Raw genomic sequence first — 19,822 nt, forward strand, 5'->3', positions numbered from 1 at the left:
CCACCAGGGAAACCCCTTTTTTTTTTTTTTTTTTTTTTGTGGCTATCATGGATTTTTAATAAACACTAAATCATGAAGGACACTTTACACATGAAATTGCCATGTGAAAAGACTAACGCTAATCCAGACATCTTTTTTTTTTAAACCACCACATGTCAATATTTATTACATTTCAACTTCTTATCAAGGATGACATTCCTTTTAAGCAGATAACTGAGTTACATTTTTATTCAAAAAAGCTTCAGAAAGTTATGGAAAAGACCAGGATTGTCATCAGAATTGTCCGTTGCCCCAGCCCAAACCTTCTGCTGACGTCACCATCCAGGCAGCAGCCCTGTGGCCTCACCCTCCCTGGGGAGCTGCCCTCCTCCCCCAAGACTGTTCCAACCAAGGCAGAGAACATGCAGGCCAGGCTGCAGATGGGTCAGAATACTCATTCAGTACCTTCTCTGCTCCGGTATTGTGCTAAGCACTAGGATGCATGGGAAGGAGAAATCACATGTGCTGCCCTCACAGGGCTTGCTCAGGAGCAGAACTGAGCAGTACAGTAGAGTGGGATAACTGACAAGGCAGGAAAGACAGGGTGCTGGCACCACGTCACACTTCAGCTGCCCAGCTGTTTTAGCTCCTGAGGGGGGTTCTAGTCTCCCAGGCCCTGTTGTTCCTCCTCATGGGGTGGTCTTGGGGATGCAATATGTTAATACATATAAAGCATTTAGAACAGTGCCTGGCACTTAGTAAGTGCTCAATAAATGTTAGGTACATATTAGCTATAATGTAACCTAATCTTTTCCCAAAATTTTAGTGACAAATTTCTACACAACTGTGTTGAATTCTTTTCTATGTCCTGAAGCAGAGATATAATTGACTTTTAACAGAGAGATATAGGGGCTTCCTTGGTGGTGCAGTGGTTGAGAGTCCGCCTGCCGATGCAGGGGACACGGGTTCGTGCCCCGGTCCGGGAAGATCCCACATGCCGCGGAGCGGCTGGGCCCGTGAGCCACAGCCGCTGAGCCTGCGCGTCGGAGCCTGTGCTCCGCAACGGGAGAGGCCCACGTACCGCAAAAAAAAAAAAAAAAGAGAGAGAGAGATAATTGACTTGACTTCACATAGGAATGAATTCTTTTATACTTATTAAAATGGTTTCACAGTTAGCTGGTGAAAATTTAGACATAATTACTTTTACCATACTTAAGGAATAATTAGCCCTGCTAAATGGGAGTTATCATTATCTTAATCATTATTATCCTAATCTAAAGCATTTATTGAAAGTCTGATTTTGCTTTTTAAGTAAGCTAACCCCTTTTCAAAGCGAGTTTTTGGACCTGCCCTTGGGGTACTTACAGTGTAAGACAATAGTAATGCCGATACAAATTTAGGGTCAGCATTAAACCTGTTGTTCCTTCTCAGGTGTATTCTTATTGGTCGTTTTTGTTATAAATGTTCTTATATCTTCTTTTATGGTTATGTAACCCGCCTCTTCCAGCAGATTTAGAGGCTTCATATCAAAAGCAATTTATAGAAACCAGATGATATTGTTTGCTTCTAATTATGTCCCCAAAGTGGTTGCTTAGTTCTCAGGTGATATTTTAAAATAATTTCTTTAGAAGTAATTTCAAATTTACAGAAAATTTGAACTAGAACAGTACCAAGAACTCTCATGTTTCCTTCATTCAGATTCCCCGACTACTGACATTTTACTACATTTGTTCCTATTCCTATCACCTATTCCTCTGTATTTATCTACCCGTTATCATTTGGTTTTTTCTGAACCTTGAGAGCAAGTTGTACATGATGTCCTGTCACCCAAGTACATGTTTCATACACTCTCCTACATGACCTGCATAACAACCCTCCAGTCTGGAAGCCAAAACTGATACAGTACTATGGTCCCATCCACAGGCCTCTTTCAGATTTCACTGTCTAAACAGTGTCCTTTTTTTTTCCCTTTCTGGATGGCACATATTTACTAAGTATCTTCTATGCTCCAGGTATTGTGCTAAGCACCAGGATATACAGGGAAAGGAGAAACATGGTTGTTGCCATATATACAATGAGTTGTCAGGTCTCTTTAGACCCATCAGTCTAAGACTAAGAAGTCCTGATCTTTCTCTCATGTCCTTAACAGTTTTTAAAGAGTATAGGCCTTAATTTCCCTAGGGTGACCCTCAACCTAGATCCATCCAGTGTTCCCTCATAACCAGTTCAAGCCATGCATTCTTGGCAGAAATACCAGAGAAACGGTGCCATGCTCTTCTCAGGGTATCACATGAGGTGGCAGCACCATGACTATACCCATCCCACCCCTGGTGATGTTGACCTCAATCACCTGCTTCTGTTGGTGCCCGCCAGCTTTCTCCACCTTCAAGTCACCATTTTCCCTGTTTTATTGATCAGTATTTTTCGGGAATGATTCCTGGTCTCTATCAGCCACCTCTGTGATGGTTACCAAATGGTGATTCTCTACTTTCGTCATTTCCTTTCCATGTATTAGTTGGCATCCTACTGTAAGGAATAGCTTTCCCTTTCTCTCATTTATTCATTTATTTATTTTATTTATATCAGTTTGGACTTGTGAATTCCTATATAATCCAGTGGATTGTAATCTGTTATTTACTTTGATGCTAAAATTGTCTGTGATTTGGTCAGCGGGAACCCTTTCTTCTTGTCCTTTTGACTTGTCTTCATCATTGTTTGAGCATTTCCTTACTTTCTGATAAAAAGATTTCCAGAATCATCTTGTACTTCCCCTGCCCCAGCCCTGGAATCAGCCATTATGCCAAGGAACCTGGTTCCTTTTAGTGGAGGATGGTATATTTAGGAACCAAGATCCGGTAGTTGAGGTGCTCCTCGCTACTGGGATGTTATTGCTTCTTGGTCCTCTCAGTAGAGAAAGCTACTATATACATATATGTATCAATACATCTACATGCGTATATACTCATACACATGTGTATCTAAAAGTATTTGCATCGCTGTATGTGTATATGTGTATACACACACACACACACACACACACACACATACATAAAATCATGAGCTCATACCGATTCCTCCAATTACAATTCAACATCTTGGTGTTCTTTCTAGCGTTCTCCCTTCCATGTTTGTAAATACCTATAACAACAGCGAGAAGTCCATTTTTTAATATATTGATTTATTTGCTCAGTTTACTTATTTACAACATGTAACTGATTTTCCAACCATACTAGCCATCTCTTACACCTACCATCTCTATGTCTCTCCCTCACCTCCCCATCCTCAATTGCAAGAGAGATGTTCTCCCCACCGCACCAGGGGAGTGTGTGTGTATGTCTAAAGCCCAAGAAGACAAGTCAGAACTGTTCAGAGTTTTGGGACAAGACCTGGATTCAACTTCTGTAAACCTCACTTTCCTCATCTGTAAAATGGGGATTCGAAGAGGTAATATATGTTAAAAAGTGCTTGGCAGATAGTATGAGTTCAGTAACTATTAGGTATAATTATTTTTACTGCTATTGTGATCATAATTATTAAAAAGAGGTTACTCCCCCTGCAAATTAAAAATGGGCAAAAGACATTTCTCAGAAGATACACATATGACCAACAAGCACATGAAAAAATGCTCAACATCTCTAGTCATTAGGGAAATGCATATCAAAACCACGACGAGATGCCACTTCATACTCATTAGGATGCTACTGTCAGGAAGAAAAAAGGAAAATAACAATTATTGGTGAAGATGTGAAGAAATTGGAACCTTTTTGCACAGTTGGTAGGAATGTAAAATGGTGCAGCCAATGTGGAAAACAGTTTGGTAGTTCCTCAAAAAGCTAAACATTGAATTACCATATGATCTAACAATTCCACTCCTAGATATACCCAAAAGAATTGAAAACAGGTACTCAAATAGATATTTGTACACCCATGTTCACAGCAGCATTATTCCAATAGCCAGAAGGTAGAAGCAATACAAATGTTCATCAATAGTTGAATCAGTAAATGAAATGTAGTATTTATGTACAATGTAATATTCAACCTTTAAAAGGAGGGAAATTCTGATACGTGCTACAACATGGATAAACCTTGAAAACGTTATGCTAAATGAAAGAAGCCACACACAGAAGGACACATATTGCATGATTCCATTTAATTGAGGTACCTAGAATGAGCAAGTTCTTTTTTTTTTTTTTTAATTGAAGTATAGTTGATTTACAGTGTTGTGAAATGAGCAAGTTCTTAAAGACTTAGAGGAGTGGTTACCAAGGGCTAGAGGGAGGGAGAAATGGAGAGAGATTATTTAATGGTTACAGAGTTTGTTTGGGATGATGAAAAAGTTTGGAAATGGATGGTGGTGATAGTTGCACAGCACGGTGAATGTACTTAATGCCACTGAAATATACACTTAAAAATGATTAAAATGGTAAATTTTAAGTTATATATATTTTATCACAAACATAAGGAGATTACTAAGATTTTAAGATGACATAACATGAAAAACTTGCCTATATGTATTCTTTTAAGACTACTTCCTTTTTCCATAGCGTCCATTGGTTATAGATATATTGCCTCCCCCACCCCCCAGCAAAACACCACACACACACACACACACACACACACACACAAACACACACGCAGAGTCTGCCAAAGGAAGGCTGAAGAATGATATTTGTAGAGGTTAACAGACAGGGAAAGTTGGGGGGGTCAAATGGATCTAAAACAGGGTTGACTTGTAGGCTACATGTAGCCTGCAATTTGTGATGGTTTTTACATTTTTAAAAGGGTGTAAAAAAACAACAAAAAAGAATACCTGACTAAGGCCACATATGGCACACAGCCTAAAATATTTGCTATTTAGCCCTTTTCAGGAAAAGTTTGCCAACACCTGGTCTGAAACGACGCTGTGGACTGAATTGTGTCCCCCAAAATTCATATGTGGAAACCCTAAGCCCCCCAGTGTTATGGTATTTGGAGGGGGAGCGTTTGGTAAGTGGTTAGGTTTAGATGAGGTGAGGGTGGGATCTTCACGATGAGATTCATGCCTCTAAGGCACTAATATCCTTGCACATGATACCTTTTACATATTTTTAGAGAGAACTTCCCTCTCTCTCACGTTCCATGTGAGAATGTGGTGATAAAGCAGCCAGCTGCAAGTCGGGAAGAGGGTCCTCACAAGGAAGCAAACATGCTGGCACCCTGAGCTCGGACTTCTAAAACTGCGAGAAAATACATTTCTGCTGTTTGAGCCACCTAGACTATGGTATTTTATTATGGCAACCAGAGGAGACTGAGATAAACATACTCTTCACAGTTCTGCCAAGAACAGACTCTAGTTCTCACCTCTGAGATTTTACCAAAATCTCTTCTCTTCACAAATGAAAAGTGTATCAAGAAGAGGAAAGAACACCTACCAGAGAAAGCCTGATCAGGGGATTTCTTTGAAATAATCAGAGTGGTAAGCAGTAGGTTCCAAAATGCTAAGAAGAATAGGGTTTCTACAACAGCGATTTTCTTATGTGGCACCATTTGTTTTTCTTTGAATGTAATAAAAATGACAGCTTTTCATGTACTGATACTCCCTGAGCCTTTTAAAGTCAAACAGATGATGCTATTTGTGTGTAAAGGTTTTTCTCTTGCACCCATTTGTTTCTCCAGCTTGAATTTCTATGTAAACTCCCTTGGCTAAATTACACAAGCCACCCACTCCCCACGCCTCCTCTCCCTTTGTAGAGCAGGGGGCTGAAACCTGCTGTCTACAGTGTGGAGGGTCCAACACGCAGCTCACCGCACCAGGCAAAGGAAGATTTCCTGGCCAACCAGGCTGCCCCCGGCCCATTCCCCCGTTTGTGCCATGATAGTGAACATGCAGCTTTGAAACATGGCTTCAAGACATTTTTGGTCAACGTAGCCCAAACCTGCTCATTGATCTTACTGGTTTTAACTCATTCCATTCTATCCCTATTTTGTGTTATTGGATAATTATCTGCAAATTAGATAAGCTTGATCTCTGACTTTATGTGAGCCCCTTCTTAATAACATGTACTTCCTATTGATCTGAAGATATCATTTGTACAGAATGATCATTTCCCCCATCCTTAGTCTTCTTAAAATTGTGACGTGGTCTTCACAGCTGGATTCTGGGAACAGACTGTTTTCACATTCATCCTGAGTCTGAGTTCGTTACAGTTCTTTTGGTTAAAGTCCAGTTGGGGTGGAGTGGGGGGAACAGTGAATCAAATAACCTGCAGGCGGGATCAGAGTGGGAGGCGGGGGTGGGGTGGGCGGGGGGTGGCTTGTTTGTTTGCTTTTCCCTTATTTGAAGGCCTCTAAGACTACGTAGAAACTAATATCAGGTATCAAAAAGCAGGCAACTGATTATGATTGAATTGTTTTGCTTTAGCAATATCTTTTGAGCTCCTACTTGTGAAAATCACAAAGTGCTTTTGGGAATCAAAAATGAATAAAACACGCTCCCTGCTTTCAAGACGATTACAATGCAAAATATTAGAAGAACTTCCTGTTTAACCCAAAGGTGTTTAAGGAAGGCTTCAGCCCATAGCTGTAAAAACATATCTCCTTAAGATGAGGAGGATTACAAAGTCTATCAAAAAGCAACGTGTGCTCTGAAATTATATTTTAGTATAGATGGGTTTTAAGCAAGGATTTGGGGATAGACTGAAAAATGAAACATGAAAGCTTTAGAGGGGTTTAGGTTTTGCTTTACTTTAGCTAGTATAAGAGTGCCAGGAAAACAAGAAGTATTCTTGCTCTTGACAGTATAAAATTCTTATTATTTTTAGAGAGTAGTAACTTTGGATTTATGAAATTCTTTGTGAGAGCAATTTAGTTAATAGGTATGTAAATGCTACTTATTTCATTGTGTAGGTGGATCGCTCCAGGTACACTTTCTGAGGAAGAATGTAAGTGCTAAATTAACATTGCAAATGCAGAGAAGCAAAAGTTAAGGTTAGAATGCCATACCTTTGTTGTATTAGATGTTAGGGGTAAGAGAGAGACGATCCATCTTGTAATTGAAATTTGTTTGATTTCCTCAGTGGAATTTCTTATTCACATCCAACTCTCTAACTGCTCTTTTCAGATGTAAGAAAATATAAGTGAATTGGCGTGCAAGGTTGTTTCTTATTATTGGTTTCCAAGTGCCAAGGATCATCATAACATAGCTGGGGTGGGAAGAGGGGGTGCTGAAAGTTAATACCACGGTAATAAATTTTCATGCAAGATTTGCAGTCTGAGGCATCTAGTGAGAACATCCCCTAAAAAACATACATAAGGAGCTCTTTTAAAAATATATTGTTTTGGGGACTTCCCTGGTGGTCCAGTGGTTAAGACTCCACACTCCCAATGCAGGGGGCCCGGGTTCGATCCCTGATCGGGGAACTAAGATGCCACATGCCGCAACTAGAGAGCCCACGTGCCGCAACTCCTGAGCCCGTGCACTCTACGGCCCGTGCACCACAACTAGAGAAGCCCACACACCACAACGAAGACCCAGCGTGCCAAAATAAATTAATTGATTAAAGTTTTTTTAAAAAAGTATATTGTTTCTTCCAGAATGAAAACAACTTCAGAGGAGGCTAAGTATTCCAAAGCTCTTCTGGCTTTAGCCACCTCCTGTGATCAGCATGGAAGCTTCTGTAATCCTTGAGTTAAACCAGGCCTCATCTGGGGGCAGAAGTCACCAGTGGGAGAGAATAAATGGGCCCTGCCTCGTAGCTGGTCTCCAGCCTCCCTCACGTGAATTCATCCTGCCCAGGGAATTAGCTTCAGTTGTGTTTTAATCATTATATTGCCCTTCTTTGAAACTTCCTTGGATTCCAAGTTGTCATGCAAATCAAATTAAAATTCTTGTTAATGGAACCCAAGGTTTCCACCAATTCACCCTTCTGCCGTCTTACCTAACCATTCTTGGCTCCCACTAACGCCAGTTCACATTCTCCACATCAGGTCAGCAAAGGAACATGCAGAAACTCACTCATCGTGTTTGTTTCTCCCTGTGGGCTACAGCTCATATCATTCCCCCTTCCTGTCTCTCATACTCATCAGTAAGCCGAATTCCTTCTCACTTGGCTCTACACAATTGTTGTCATAGGCATGCATGTGTTCCTTTATGTGGTAAGCTCTTTCTGTGCTGTGCTATGGCCATTGAGGATAAAGACCAGGGACTGTGTCGACTTCTTCAACCCACCAGCTCTGTAAGGGGGCTGAGGGACCCGGCTCCCCACATGGTGAGTGCTTCTTTGTTAAGATGTTTTATGTGTTTGCTTTTGCTTTTGTCTTCCTTTTCCTACAGGTACAGAGTGAAGACAGTGTCCTCCTGTTTGTTATTGCCTGGACAATCACAGAAATTATCCGTTACTCCTTTTATACATTCAGTCTATTAAACCATCTGCCTTACCTCATCAAATGGGCCAGGTAAAGAAGTACAGGGAATGAAGACTAACTTTTGAAGTGATCTATCACTGTATTTTTCCTTTATTGCCTAAATACTATTTTTTATTTCTAAAAATAAAATTGTAAGAATTCCCTGGTGGTTCAGTGGTTAGCACTTGGTACTTTCACTGCTGTGGGCCTGGGTTTGATCCCTGGTCGGGGAACTAGGATCCTGCAACCTGAGTGGCATGGCCAATAAATAAATAAGTAAATAAATATGAAATTGTGTGAGACGGGTTAGGTAGAAATCTGGTCTGTGGATTTCATCAGAATAAGTGACTGTACATAACTTTGATTAATAGAAACACTTTTAAATTTTTTATCTCTACTTATTTCCTTAGGATCAATTCTTTTCAGTTAAATTATTCAAAAGAGATTTGATATACCATCCCTTTTTTGTCCATAGAAAATTTTACTGATGAGCTTCTGCCATTTTGATGGATTTTGGACCAAGTCCAATTCTTGTCTCAATTTTGCCAACAAGATAACTCTTAAATTACTTTTTAATTAATAACAAATGTTACATGGCAGTTTTAGCATATTATCAGTTTAGTTTGCTTTGATTATTTTTAGCAGTAATATTTGTTATGAATTGTGTAAAAGACTGATAGTTCATCTAATTATCTGAACTAATGTGTGACACAGTTGTGAGCAGTTTTCTGAGTTAGAAGTGACTACAGGAAGGAGTGACAAAGCCAAAGGATCAAAATTATCCTTGGGGCCAAAGTTCCTCATTTCATAAAAGGAAAAAAACGATGGTTCCTAGACAATTTATGAGTCTAGTGATTAAACAGAGACATAAACCAAATGTCTCCAGCATTTCAAGCATGTGAACTTCTCCTTTTTCTTTTCTTTTTTTTCAATAAACATTTGTATTAGGAAAAGGGGAGAATGGGAAAAATATAGCAGTTTCTAACCAAGCTGGGCAGACTTGTGAAAGCTGTCTGTCCTAGTTATAAGGAAAGTTTATTGACCAAACCCTGATTTTACAATTAGAGAAAGATTCTTTTGTCCATTGTCTTCTGTGGCCCATGGAGGAGTCTTCCTTTTCCACCATCCTCCTCAGCATGGCTGAAGGTAGCAATGGAGAACATGTTTTTCTTTTGTCACAGATTTCTCAGCACAATTCCTGTACCTGGACATTTAGAGCCCAGTATTTATTGTCAGCCACAAACAGCCAAAGGCTTTTTAAAATCTGAACTGATGATTTCTTTAGCAATACTTATACCTCAGAATGGCTTCCAGTTAGTTCCATAGGATGAACCTCTCTGAATTGTTTTTGAAACCTGAGGAACTCCTTTTAAAGTGAAAAAAATTGTGTGGACTCACCCATGTGATAGTAATTGTAGTTTTTTTGACTGGAAAATTATGTAATGACTAAAGCCTTATAAAAATTTTTAATGTCTTTTAAAATTAGGATATATTTTATTTTTCACAATAGCACGTAAAGGCATTTAAAAAGTTGTAACAGTATACACACGTTGGATGTGCTGTTTTTTTCAGTCCACAGACCAGACTTTGGTGTACATTGTAGGGATTCCTGGACACCATGCTCCAACACCTTCCCCCCAAACTCAGCCCCACCCCACGAGGCAGGACCCTTCAGTATAAACCATGACTCAGTGCCCCCACTTTACCAATATTTGGCATCATCTCAATTATTTTAGGGAGTTGTTTTGAAGAGTTGTTTATTTAGGCCAAATTTTGAGGCTGACCAAACACATTTCTTTTATTTTAGAACATTCAGAAGCATACTTGCTTTGGCCCTTTTCAAAAACTAACTTGTAAAACCTGAATTTAAGCAGTGGGTAAACAGGGAAATGTATAAACAATAGCTTTCTACCAAGTAATCAGTATTGGTGGGGATGCATCTTTCTACTAAAGCTGGCTTCGAACCTCAGTAATGAATATTTTGTTTTGTTTTAGGTACACGCTTTTCATTGTGCTGTACCCAATGGGAGTGTCAGGAGAATTGCTCACAATATATGCCGCTTTGCCCTTTGTCAGACAGTCTGGCCTGTACTCCATCAGTTTACCTAACAAATACAATTTCTCTTTTGACTATTACGCATTCCTAATTCTGATAATGATCTCCTACATTCCAAGTAAGTAGATGTTTATGCATATATTTATTTATGTTTCAAAAATTGGCTCAAGAATAACTAGAGTTAAATGCCTTTGGTTGTTTTTGCACCATAAATCTAATTTATTGGGAACGCTTTGGTTTTTGTTGAATGCCGACTGTCAGAGGAAATTTTCTCTGGTAGTAATTGAATAAAGATGAACCCTTCTCAATACAGCTGCCAAAATGCAGTCCTTCTCAGTGTGTGTTTTAAACAGTGAATTCCAGGATAGGTTAACTGTCTATTGGAGGAGAGTACTGAGTGGAAAGCAAAAAAAAAAAAGCCATTAAAGACCTTACCTTGAGTTTTTCTGTCTCTTGAGAACTGCTTGTTGTGGTATTTGAAAAACACTGTAAAGAGATTTTTACATTTTTACTCTATCAAAATAGACAGTTACTTCACTTTTAAGGAATTGGTAGTTAACTAGAAACAAATAAAATAAAAATAGATTAATTTATTTTTTCTATATTTCTTATTTTCTTGCTTGGAAATAAACAAAGCCATCTGAATAGGACATAGTGTTATCTTCTGGATGGTTTCCAATTATTTTAATAGTACTTCTGAAGGTTTAAATATGTGGATAATCAAATATGCCTATCAGCACATTAACAGAGAGAAAAAGCCATGTTTGAGGCTTCTCTGAAATGAGTCATGTTTGCTGAGGAAGAGTTGTTTACTCCTTTTCTCAAATTCTGATGTTCAGTTGCAATCCTGTGATTGATTTCCACATATCCAAAAGGACCTTGCTTTACCCAAGGACACGTAAAGTTAATGTTTCTTCTCATTTAGCTACTTCCATAGGCATTGTGACTCTGAATCTTACTTTAGTCTGTGAGATGCTATGTTCTCCCCTAAACCTCAGGTTAAATTCAGACTGGAGGGTTGGATTTTTCTTCAGCCCACAGCATTAACTGAGTGAATCATCCTAACAATCATAGGTGACATGTTTGTGTCCCCCTGCGGAAAATTGCATTTCATGCATTGTGAGAAAAAAAGCATACCCTGATTTCATGTGAACATTTATCTTGGAGAAGTTCTTGGATGCAGTTCTGCTACATGATTCATTTTCTACTCTTTATTAATGATCAAGTCCTCCTCTCTGGTGCTAGAACCATGATGGCTAAAGGCCATCTCTCTTCAAATGTAAAAGGTAGTTGATTTTCAAACAAAAGATAAATATGGAAGAGTGTAAAAATTTAAGTAATGAAAATTAGAGATTTTTACCTTTCTAATTTTGTTCCCCTAGAGTTTCATTTCCAGTCTCTAGAGCAACAATTCCTAATTGCAGTTTTTCCACACCCAGACTAACAAATATCCCGACGAGCACCACAGGATTTATTTAAATTCAGCATAAGTCTTTGAATGGCGATAGATGCTGTATTGGGTAACGGGAAAGGGGCAAGGAGAATATCATGAAATCAAACCAATAACAAGGTGCTGCGTCATTGACAGAAATCTGGGGCGTCTACCTCAGAGTTGCTGCAAGATTTTCTGTCTGTTGAAGAGAAGGAGGGGCTTTATTCCAGGAGCAGTTCTCCAGGGCAGCCCATGTCTGTCTGCACCTCGTAGTCTTTTTTGTGCTCTGGTGGGCAACCAGTGCTGCCCAGCCTTTTGCTTCTGCCTGCTGACCTCTCAAGGTAGCGAAGGGGCCTGGTCAAGCACAGGATGATAGGATGATAGGATTCCTGAAGGAAAACAAGCCCAGTTCTCTGGGATTGTCCTTCTTGGCCTTAAAAGAGAAAAGAGAGAAAACACAGACCTTAGAGCCAGCTGTCTTACAGGGAGTAGGGCAGCGCTCTCCTCTCAACAGACATCTGCTTTCACCTCAATCCTTCCCCCTTCTTCCATTCTCAGCCTCTTTTTGATAAGAGAACTTGGCTTGGTTAAAAGCTGTATTCTTTCATTTCTAAGGCAGCTTAACTCTTGTAGAACAAGGACAGGGATTAAAAGGTTCCCTCCAAATCCCTAACTCCCCACCCCGGCTCAGGATGGTCATGCAGACCATATTTGTGTCTGCTGGCACTCACTATGCTTCTGGCCTGAGCCAATGGCCCTGAATGTTTTCAGTAGTTTAGGTTGTTAATATTGAGACCAGTTTGTACAGTTCATTCCAGCCAGCTGCACATTTCCAACTTTCCAAAACTTGGTATTTATGAGAAGAAAATGCAGAGTTTGGAGAGGTTGCTGTTGATATGCAGCTTTCTTTACCAAATTTGGTTTCCTTTCTACAACTTACGTTTCTTTTAACCCTCTTTAATGGGAAGTTAATGATATACATATCTTTCATAAAGCAGCACCTCTTCATTATGGTCCTGACCTGATGTTGCATTGGTGCACGCATAGCCCATATTGTGTGTGGCCCATGAGCCGCAGCCCTGGGAGTTTTCTCATATCGAGGTGCTTTGGAGTCCCTTGCAAGATGCTGTTTTCCTCCTCTGCTGCAGATGCAGTATGAGTATGTACAGTATCCACAGGACTCAGTAGACATCTAAGTCCTGTTTACATCACCTCCCCCCATCCTTGTGCAAATTGGTGAAAGTTAGCTATAGGGGTGTTAGCTATAGCCTTAAAAAGGCTGTAGAAAGTTAGCTATAGCCTTAAAAAGGCTATAGAAAGTTAGCTATAGCCTTAAAAAAAGGCTGAGAGAAATGAGAAACAATGAGTAGGGTGAGGGCACCAAGAAGCAGGGCACTCTCCGCATTGTCAGTAACCATAACCACACCTCTGATTTTTAGAGGAACAGAAGAAACTTGCCCCAAGCAGCGCATTTCCAGTTGCTCTCAGCCTTCCAGTCTTAAGAGAGCCCATTTCCTTACAGGAAGGTGGGTCCAGTGACACGCACAGCTCCCTACCCCGACTCCGACACACCAAGCCAGACACACATACGTGCACAGCCACCATCTCCACCCTCCATATCCTGAACTGTAAGAGCAGAGGGTAGAATTCTAAATGGCCTGTTGGCAGGTTGAGATTTTCAGTGTAGTTAAAAGCAGTAGCCATGCATCTGGAATTGTTTCAGCCACTGTAGTTGGATTCAGTGTGAACATGTGGGTAATTGAGATGGAGACAGTGTCACCCAAGTTCTGGTCACCAGGGAGTCACTCTCAGAGCAGAAGAGAATTTCCAACCCAAGTACCCCCATTCTCCTGGCCTCCCCCACACATTCCTTTCTCTTGGGCACTGAGAAACCTCTGGAAGACGTAAAAAAAATGAAAGGGCCATATCGGCTCTCCAGTTCTGACCCCTGACCCTCTGTAGCCAGCAGGCCCTTGCCTGGGGGATGAAGGTGCACTTGGCTGTCTTGCTGCCACTAAGGGCCTAATGAATGGCTTCTGGATCATTGTCCTCCCTCAGAGCCTTTGGGGCTATAGCCACCTTATGAGTGGCGTAATAACAAATGCAGCCAGTGGAAAAGTCCTTAGTGTACTTTGCCTCAAAGTTTCCCTTTACTAAAGTAGGTCTGTAGAAATGTGACTGGCCACACGTTTTCAAATGCTTACAATTAGCATTCCTTATGGTTTAATTATATCTTTACTTCCAGTTTTTAGATTATAGAGCTTGTCAAATTTTCTGGCTTTCATACCAAAATAGTTCTCTCACTGTTGAATTTTATGCACAAGCTGGGTCTTTTCTGTGAATAACTTCCTGCCTGCAAATAGTGAGTGGAGTGGATGGCAGCCCAGTTCGGCACTGGGGCCTCCTCTGCAGTTTATCAGATCTATGTGCACACACCCACTGATGTCTTGGAGTACTTTGGGAGGATCATTTGACATTTGGCCAACTTGGTATACATTTAAAAAGGAAGAAACTGTGAGATGAGAGTTGGCAGTAGTAGATATTACCTCCCCCAAAACACAGGTTACTGTCTAAAAAATAGAGATTGGAGCGGTTGGGAAGGGAAGGAGGGATAGTGTACATCCAAGACCATCTCACTGGAGTTTTTCACATGGTTTTTGAACCCCCAGTTTACAGTAACCTTGTGAAGCTCAGGTAGTTTAAACTGGCATTTCCCAGCAGGGACACTATAGGCATTTGGGATGACACAGTTCTTAGTCATGGGGGACTGTCATACGTTGTAGGTTTGGGCATTCCTGGCCCCTTGTGCTGAATGCCAGTAATCTACCCCCTTCAATACTCTCCCCCCACCCGCATTTCTAAATACTCCCTAGGGAGGCAGGACCACCCTGTTCATTTGAGAACCAGTCCTTTTTAAAGTAATCTATGAAATGACCAGGAACAGAATCTCCGGTGCCTAAGGGCTTGCTTTTCATATGGACTTTTTCCTCATCCAAACCCGGCTTAGTGGTGTTCAGATCAAATGTCATAGCGTTCCTCCCCCTCTTCAGTCTTCCCACTCAAAGAACAGCCTTTCTCTGGAAGTACTTTCAGGAGATCCTCCCTGATGACAGAGCAGTAACAGAGAGGCTGAGACTAAGAGTCAGGAGCCCCGAGCCTGGTCCTGACTCTGTCAGTGATTTGCTGTGAGACCCCAGGCACGTGCCCACCCTCTCTGGGGCTTGAGTTCCTCCTCTGTGAACAGGAATAATAACTCCATCACTAGAACTCTTCCCCTAGTTGTTGGGGAATCAGAGAATAAATGTGAAGATAATATGAGAGCGTGTAAAGAGTATTATTTGGCGGCTCTGTGGCATCTTGATTGGTAATGGTAGTGTCTGTCATTCCAGTCCACACTACCCTTCCCCCTCGGCTAAAGCAGGAAAGTCAGTCCCTCTGTGTTTTTCCTCTCTCTCCAAGCCCACTTTGTTACCTTCCTTAATTGCTGGAAGAGAAAGTGGTCAGAGAGTCAGAGAGGACCTCAAGTCCATGTGCTTTACATAGAACATGTGATTTTAAATCATCTCCTTAATGAATTCTTTCTTTTCTTTCCAGTTTTTCCCCAGTTATACTTCCACATGATACACCAGAGAAGAAAGGTCCTTTCTCATACTGAAGAACACAAGAAATTTGAATAATTCCTGCTTCCTGCACACCCCCAGAAACAAACTTTCCAATGACAAAAGATGCTGCAGACTTTTTCTGTTCCCAGTACGTTTCATAGAAAATAAGTAAGAACTTTTTTTAAAATACTAAAAAAAACCAAAACAAAACCCAAAATCCAGTGTCACATGGGCCTGGGATTTTATAAAAAACAAAACAAAAGCTGTTACATAAAACATCCTTGCTGGTCCATTTCAGCATGTTCTTTCACCAGAAGTTCCCAATATTTATGATGGCGCTGGAAAGGGATTTGGCATTTTTTATCCTCCTGTTTCCTACATGTGTCTGATAAATAAAGATCTGTAATACTAAATACTTGAGCGTTACAGTCTGAGTAATGAAGTTGTGCCCACTCAATGCCCAGCTTGCAGCAGTTATGTTTCAGTCTGCAGTGTGTTTAACATTCCCTCTCAAAGTGCTTGACTGCATGCTGGAAGCCATTTGTTCTCTGGAATGCTCTGAAGTTATGGCTGGGACCTTCCCCTCTATCTAGTGAATGAATTATACAATGTATATATGTCTGTGAAACTTTGGAGTAGTGCCTATAATCAGAAAACAGCTAGAACCCTTTTGTTTGTTCTCAATCGAGTCATTACTGCCTGCCACTATGAGATGTGCTTGAATTTAATAAGTATGTGTATATTGTAGAGAAGCTACTTTATCTGGGGCTCAGCCTCAATCATATTTTAACAAAATGACAGTTCTTAGAAAGGGAAAGCTCAGTCACTAGTCAGTGACAAGTACCTTTCACAGTACCATTCTCAGAACACCCCTGAGTAAGGTGTTTGCCCAAGAGTAATTCTTACTTAGGGACCTGACGCCAGTCTAGTCACACAGGAGTAAAGAATCCATTAACAAAAGCACATGGAAGGCGTTACTCTAAAAATGGAGTCTGGAAGAACAGTCAGGAATGGGTTTTATATGCCCTTATTATTTTACTTTTACATTTTCATTCATCTCTTCTGTTTGGATACTTTTCCTAATTATGGTCCTGTGTAATTCCCACCAAGTTGTAAGTCCAGAGGCAGTGAAATGTTCCAGTTGGGCAGTCATGAGCTAAAAGTAGTATTGTCCCCACATTTTGGATCAGCCAAGAAATACTTTGGACATATGGACATTGTCTAATTAACATCATGTCACCATACTTTAATTGCTAAACTGTGCATTTAAGGCTCTTCAAGAAAGGGTTGGATAAAAATGTAAAGCCCAAGTTTAGTCATGCATTAGATTTTAAACACAGAATGTTCTTTGTGCAAACTTCCCCCCCACCTTTTTTTAAATTGGGTGATCTGTAAAAGTCTAGCTTACTGACTGATTGTCAGTTAAAATATAATTGCTAATATTAGAAGTGTCGTAATGGAAAACTAATTTTTAAATGTTTATTTTCATAGAAGCTTGAAAATTAAGATGAAAATGAGAAGAAAATATGCAGCCTAAAATTTAATGCAGGTAGATGTGTAATAAATTATTTTTGAATTAAACATTAAAATTCTGCTTCTTAAAGTTAGCACTCTTAACTTGGGCCTGTTGAGATTAGAATCTATTCTTGTATTTGATAAAATATGTGGGAAAGATTATTTTTCATGCTTTTTCTTTTTATTTTTCCAAAATGTATTTCTACTATAAAATAGAATCAATTTGGGTTATATTAGCCTTATTATTAATTTGAGTAAGATTTTTTTCATTTGTTTTTGGAATAGTTGTAGAAGATGGGATGAGAAATACAGGTTTTCCAGGATTACTGGCTTGGGGGTTTTATTCGGGCCTCTCTATTATAATTTGTCACTATGAAAAACAGCCTGTCACAAATAGTGGTTATGCATCAAATTGAACTTTGGCAACAAGAACACAGCGAACAACTCCCTTCTCAAAAAGGGTCTCAACCCCAGTGTGCCTTTTTGTCCATCAACATTTAAAATGCTCGTTGAAGATAAGTAAGCCATGCCACTGTGTCCTTCAGTCACCTCTCTCAGTAACTGGTTTCTTTATCTCTAACATGAATTCACTTCTCTTTGGAAGTGGTGGTGTTCTCTTATGAATTGAGAACATCTAACCCCACCAGATGTCACATCTTCTTATAAAGTGTGAATGAGGAAAGTGGTGTTTTGGTGGGTATTTTGTCAGACTTACCGTTTTCATTTCAGGGCACAGTCAAAGGCATCAACTGCCCAGCCCCCCACCTGATTGGGTGTTTCAGATCCCCCTCCCGCTTCGGGTACCACCTTCTGGCAGAAAATTCTTTGAGGTACGCATTAGTGCTTTGTAGACACAAGCTGCTAATCCGCATCTTGCTGTGTTCTGTTTGCTAAGGTTGGGTTCATTCATTTAACACGTACTGACTATCATCAAAGGCACCGTGGAGAGTTAGTCATGGAATAAAGCACATCCTCCCTGATGAAAACGTTCCTCTGGAGCAAACTTCCAACAGGAAGGGTTTAGACAGTGTAGCGTTAAGGCACGTGAAGAGATTGTGCCCTCACTTCCACTTATGTTCCTGGTTATTCGTTTATAATAAAAGGTTGGCACTGATGTGGTACAACCTGCAAATTATTTTCAATTCTGAGTTTCAGATAAAACGTTATAAGACAATATCAGTACATACTGCTCCTTTGAAATTTGGGTAAAAAATTATACAACCATATATATAGTCATTTTTATATTTTTTCTATGTTGGGAAAACCAAAACTGTAATTTTATAAGTCTTTGATTCACTAAAATTATATAATTTAAATGTATTTTTTGTATATTTAGAAATAAGGAGTTCAAAGACTATGCTTAACTTTCTATGCATGCATTTGGAAGCTGTTTTTACCTGATAATGTTAATGTAGTGATAAGTTGTACTCATAAAATACTGATCTGTGTTGCATTTCAAAATAAACTGGTGTGTGCGCTGCCTGGATTTGAAATACTGACCAGTGAGTCTAGTGATTTTTCACACTGAACTGGCCTGAGAATGGTGTTGTAGGATTATGGAAGAGTTTCAGTTCTGTGAACGGATTCCAGCCCTTTACAGTTTTAAAATCTATTTCTGCTATTCATTAATGGTTCTACACTTACAGGAAAAATAAACAGATTATATTAAGAGGTTTCCAAAAAGTCATTCTTCCTACCAGTCAGTCTTCAAGCTTACCAAGCCAGTCTCCAACCTGGCTGCAGAAGGACAAGACAGATTCCTCATATAGGTGACCAAGAAAAATTAAAAATCAGTAAAAGATTGAGGTCCCTTGTCTTACAATGTTTGTGTGTGTGTGTGTGTTTTAATCTAACTTTTCTAACGTAAGTTGAGAGGGGAAATACTGTTGCCCAGCAATGTTCATCTTATAATAAAACCAGTACTTGGTCCAGTGGTTGAGTACCTCCTCCTGAAAACAGCTCCAAATACAGAGCAATCCTAGGCACTACTTTACACACTGACGTCCACAGTAACAAGTGGGCAGAATGACACTGAGAAGGGTACTCAGCTCAGCCACTTCTGACCTGCTAGTACTAGACCCTAGATTTCCTCACCTCAAAATGAAAGTGCTGATGCGCCCCTGTGCCAGTCGCTTTCTAGTTATTTCTCTGGGTGATCTCAGGGTGCCTCCAGCAGGGACATGCCCCCTCCTGAGTCTGCCAGGTCTTTCTCAGAGTTGTCACCCTTGTCCAGGACAGTGGTCTTTGTTCCAAAGAGGAACATTTTCTTTCTGAGCGCTGTCTGGTCACAGATATTACCAGCACGGTGGTTAGGACCACCTCTCTCCTCACGTAGAGTTTAATCTGCTTCAGAGACAGGCTTTCATTTATGAAAAGAAAGAAAAGTATTTCAACTGAAATTGAAGAACAGAGGTAAAGTTAATAGTAGAGGCTACACAGAAAATACAACCTTTCAATCTTAGGGTGGTAATGGGAAACCAGCCAGGGCTTTGTAATTTGTCATTGTCATATTTTATGGCAATTATGTGTACTATGTTAACATAAGCCCCAGCCTGAGGAATTACCATTGGTATAATTAAGAGACCTACTGTTACACACAGCATTCCGAAAATACTGCTGTGTTGTTCTGTTCCCTTTAACAAGAATGGAGACTAGCTTTGCAATTCCTCATTTTTTTTTTTATCCCAGCATTACAAATAGACTGGTTCGTTGTTATACAGTTTAGTGGTGAAGAAACTGTTCTAAACAACTATTAGCAAATATAGCCATACCGATTAACATTCCCCTGCCGGCAACTGGGAACCAGAGTTAGAAGAGAGAGCTGTGTGGGTTTTTTGACCAACATTTTTATTTTAA

General features: G+C 40.1%; 1 protein-coding gene across 1 annotated transcript in view; it reads left to right on the forward strand.

The window, feature by feature from the left end:
- The window catches only part of HACD2 (3-hydroxyacyl-CoA dehydratase 2), a 94,501-nt gene extending 78,829 nt beyond the window's left edge, over positions 1 to 15,672 (forward strand). The window contains exons 5-7 of the mRNA XM_007106260.2: positions 8,291 to 8,412; positions 10,357 to 10,535; positions 15,444 to 15,672. Coding sequence (XP_007106322.1) covers positions 8,291 to 8,412; positions 10,357 to 10,535; positions 15,444 to 15,526 — 384 coding nt within the window. The 3' untranslated portion in view covers positions 15,527 to 15,672. The remainder of the gene's footprint in view (positions 1 to 8,290; positions 8,413 to 10,356; positions 10,536 to 15,443) is intronic.
- Positions 15,673 to 19,822: the final 4,150 nt, after the last annotated feature.

Source organism: Physeter macrocephalus, chromosome 1, assembly GCF_002837175.3.
Source record: "Physeter macrocephalus isolate SW-GA chromosome 1, ASM283717v5, whole genome shotgun sequence".
Lineage (NCBI taxonomy): Eukaryota > Metazoa > Chordata > Mammalia > Artiodactyla > Physeteridae > Physeter > Physeter macrocephalus.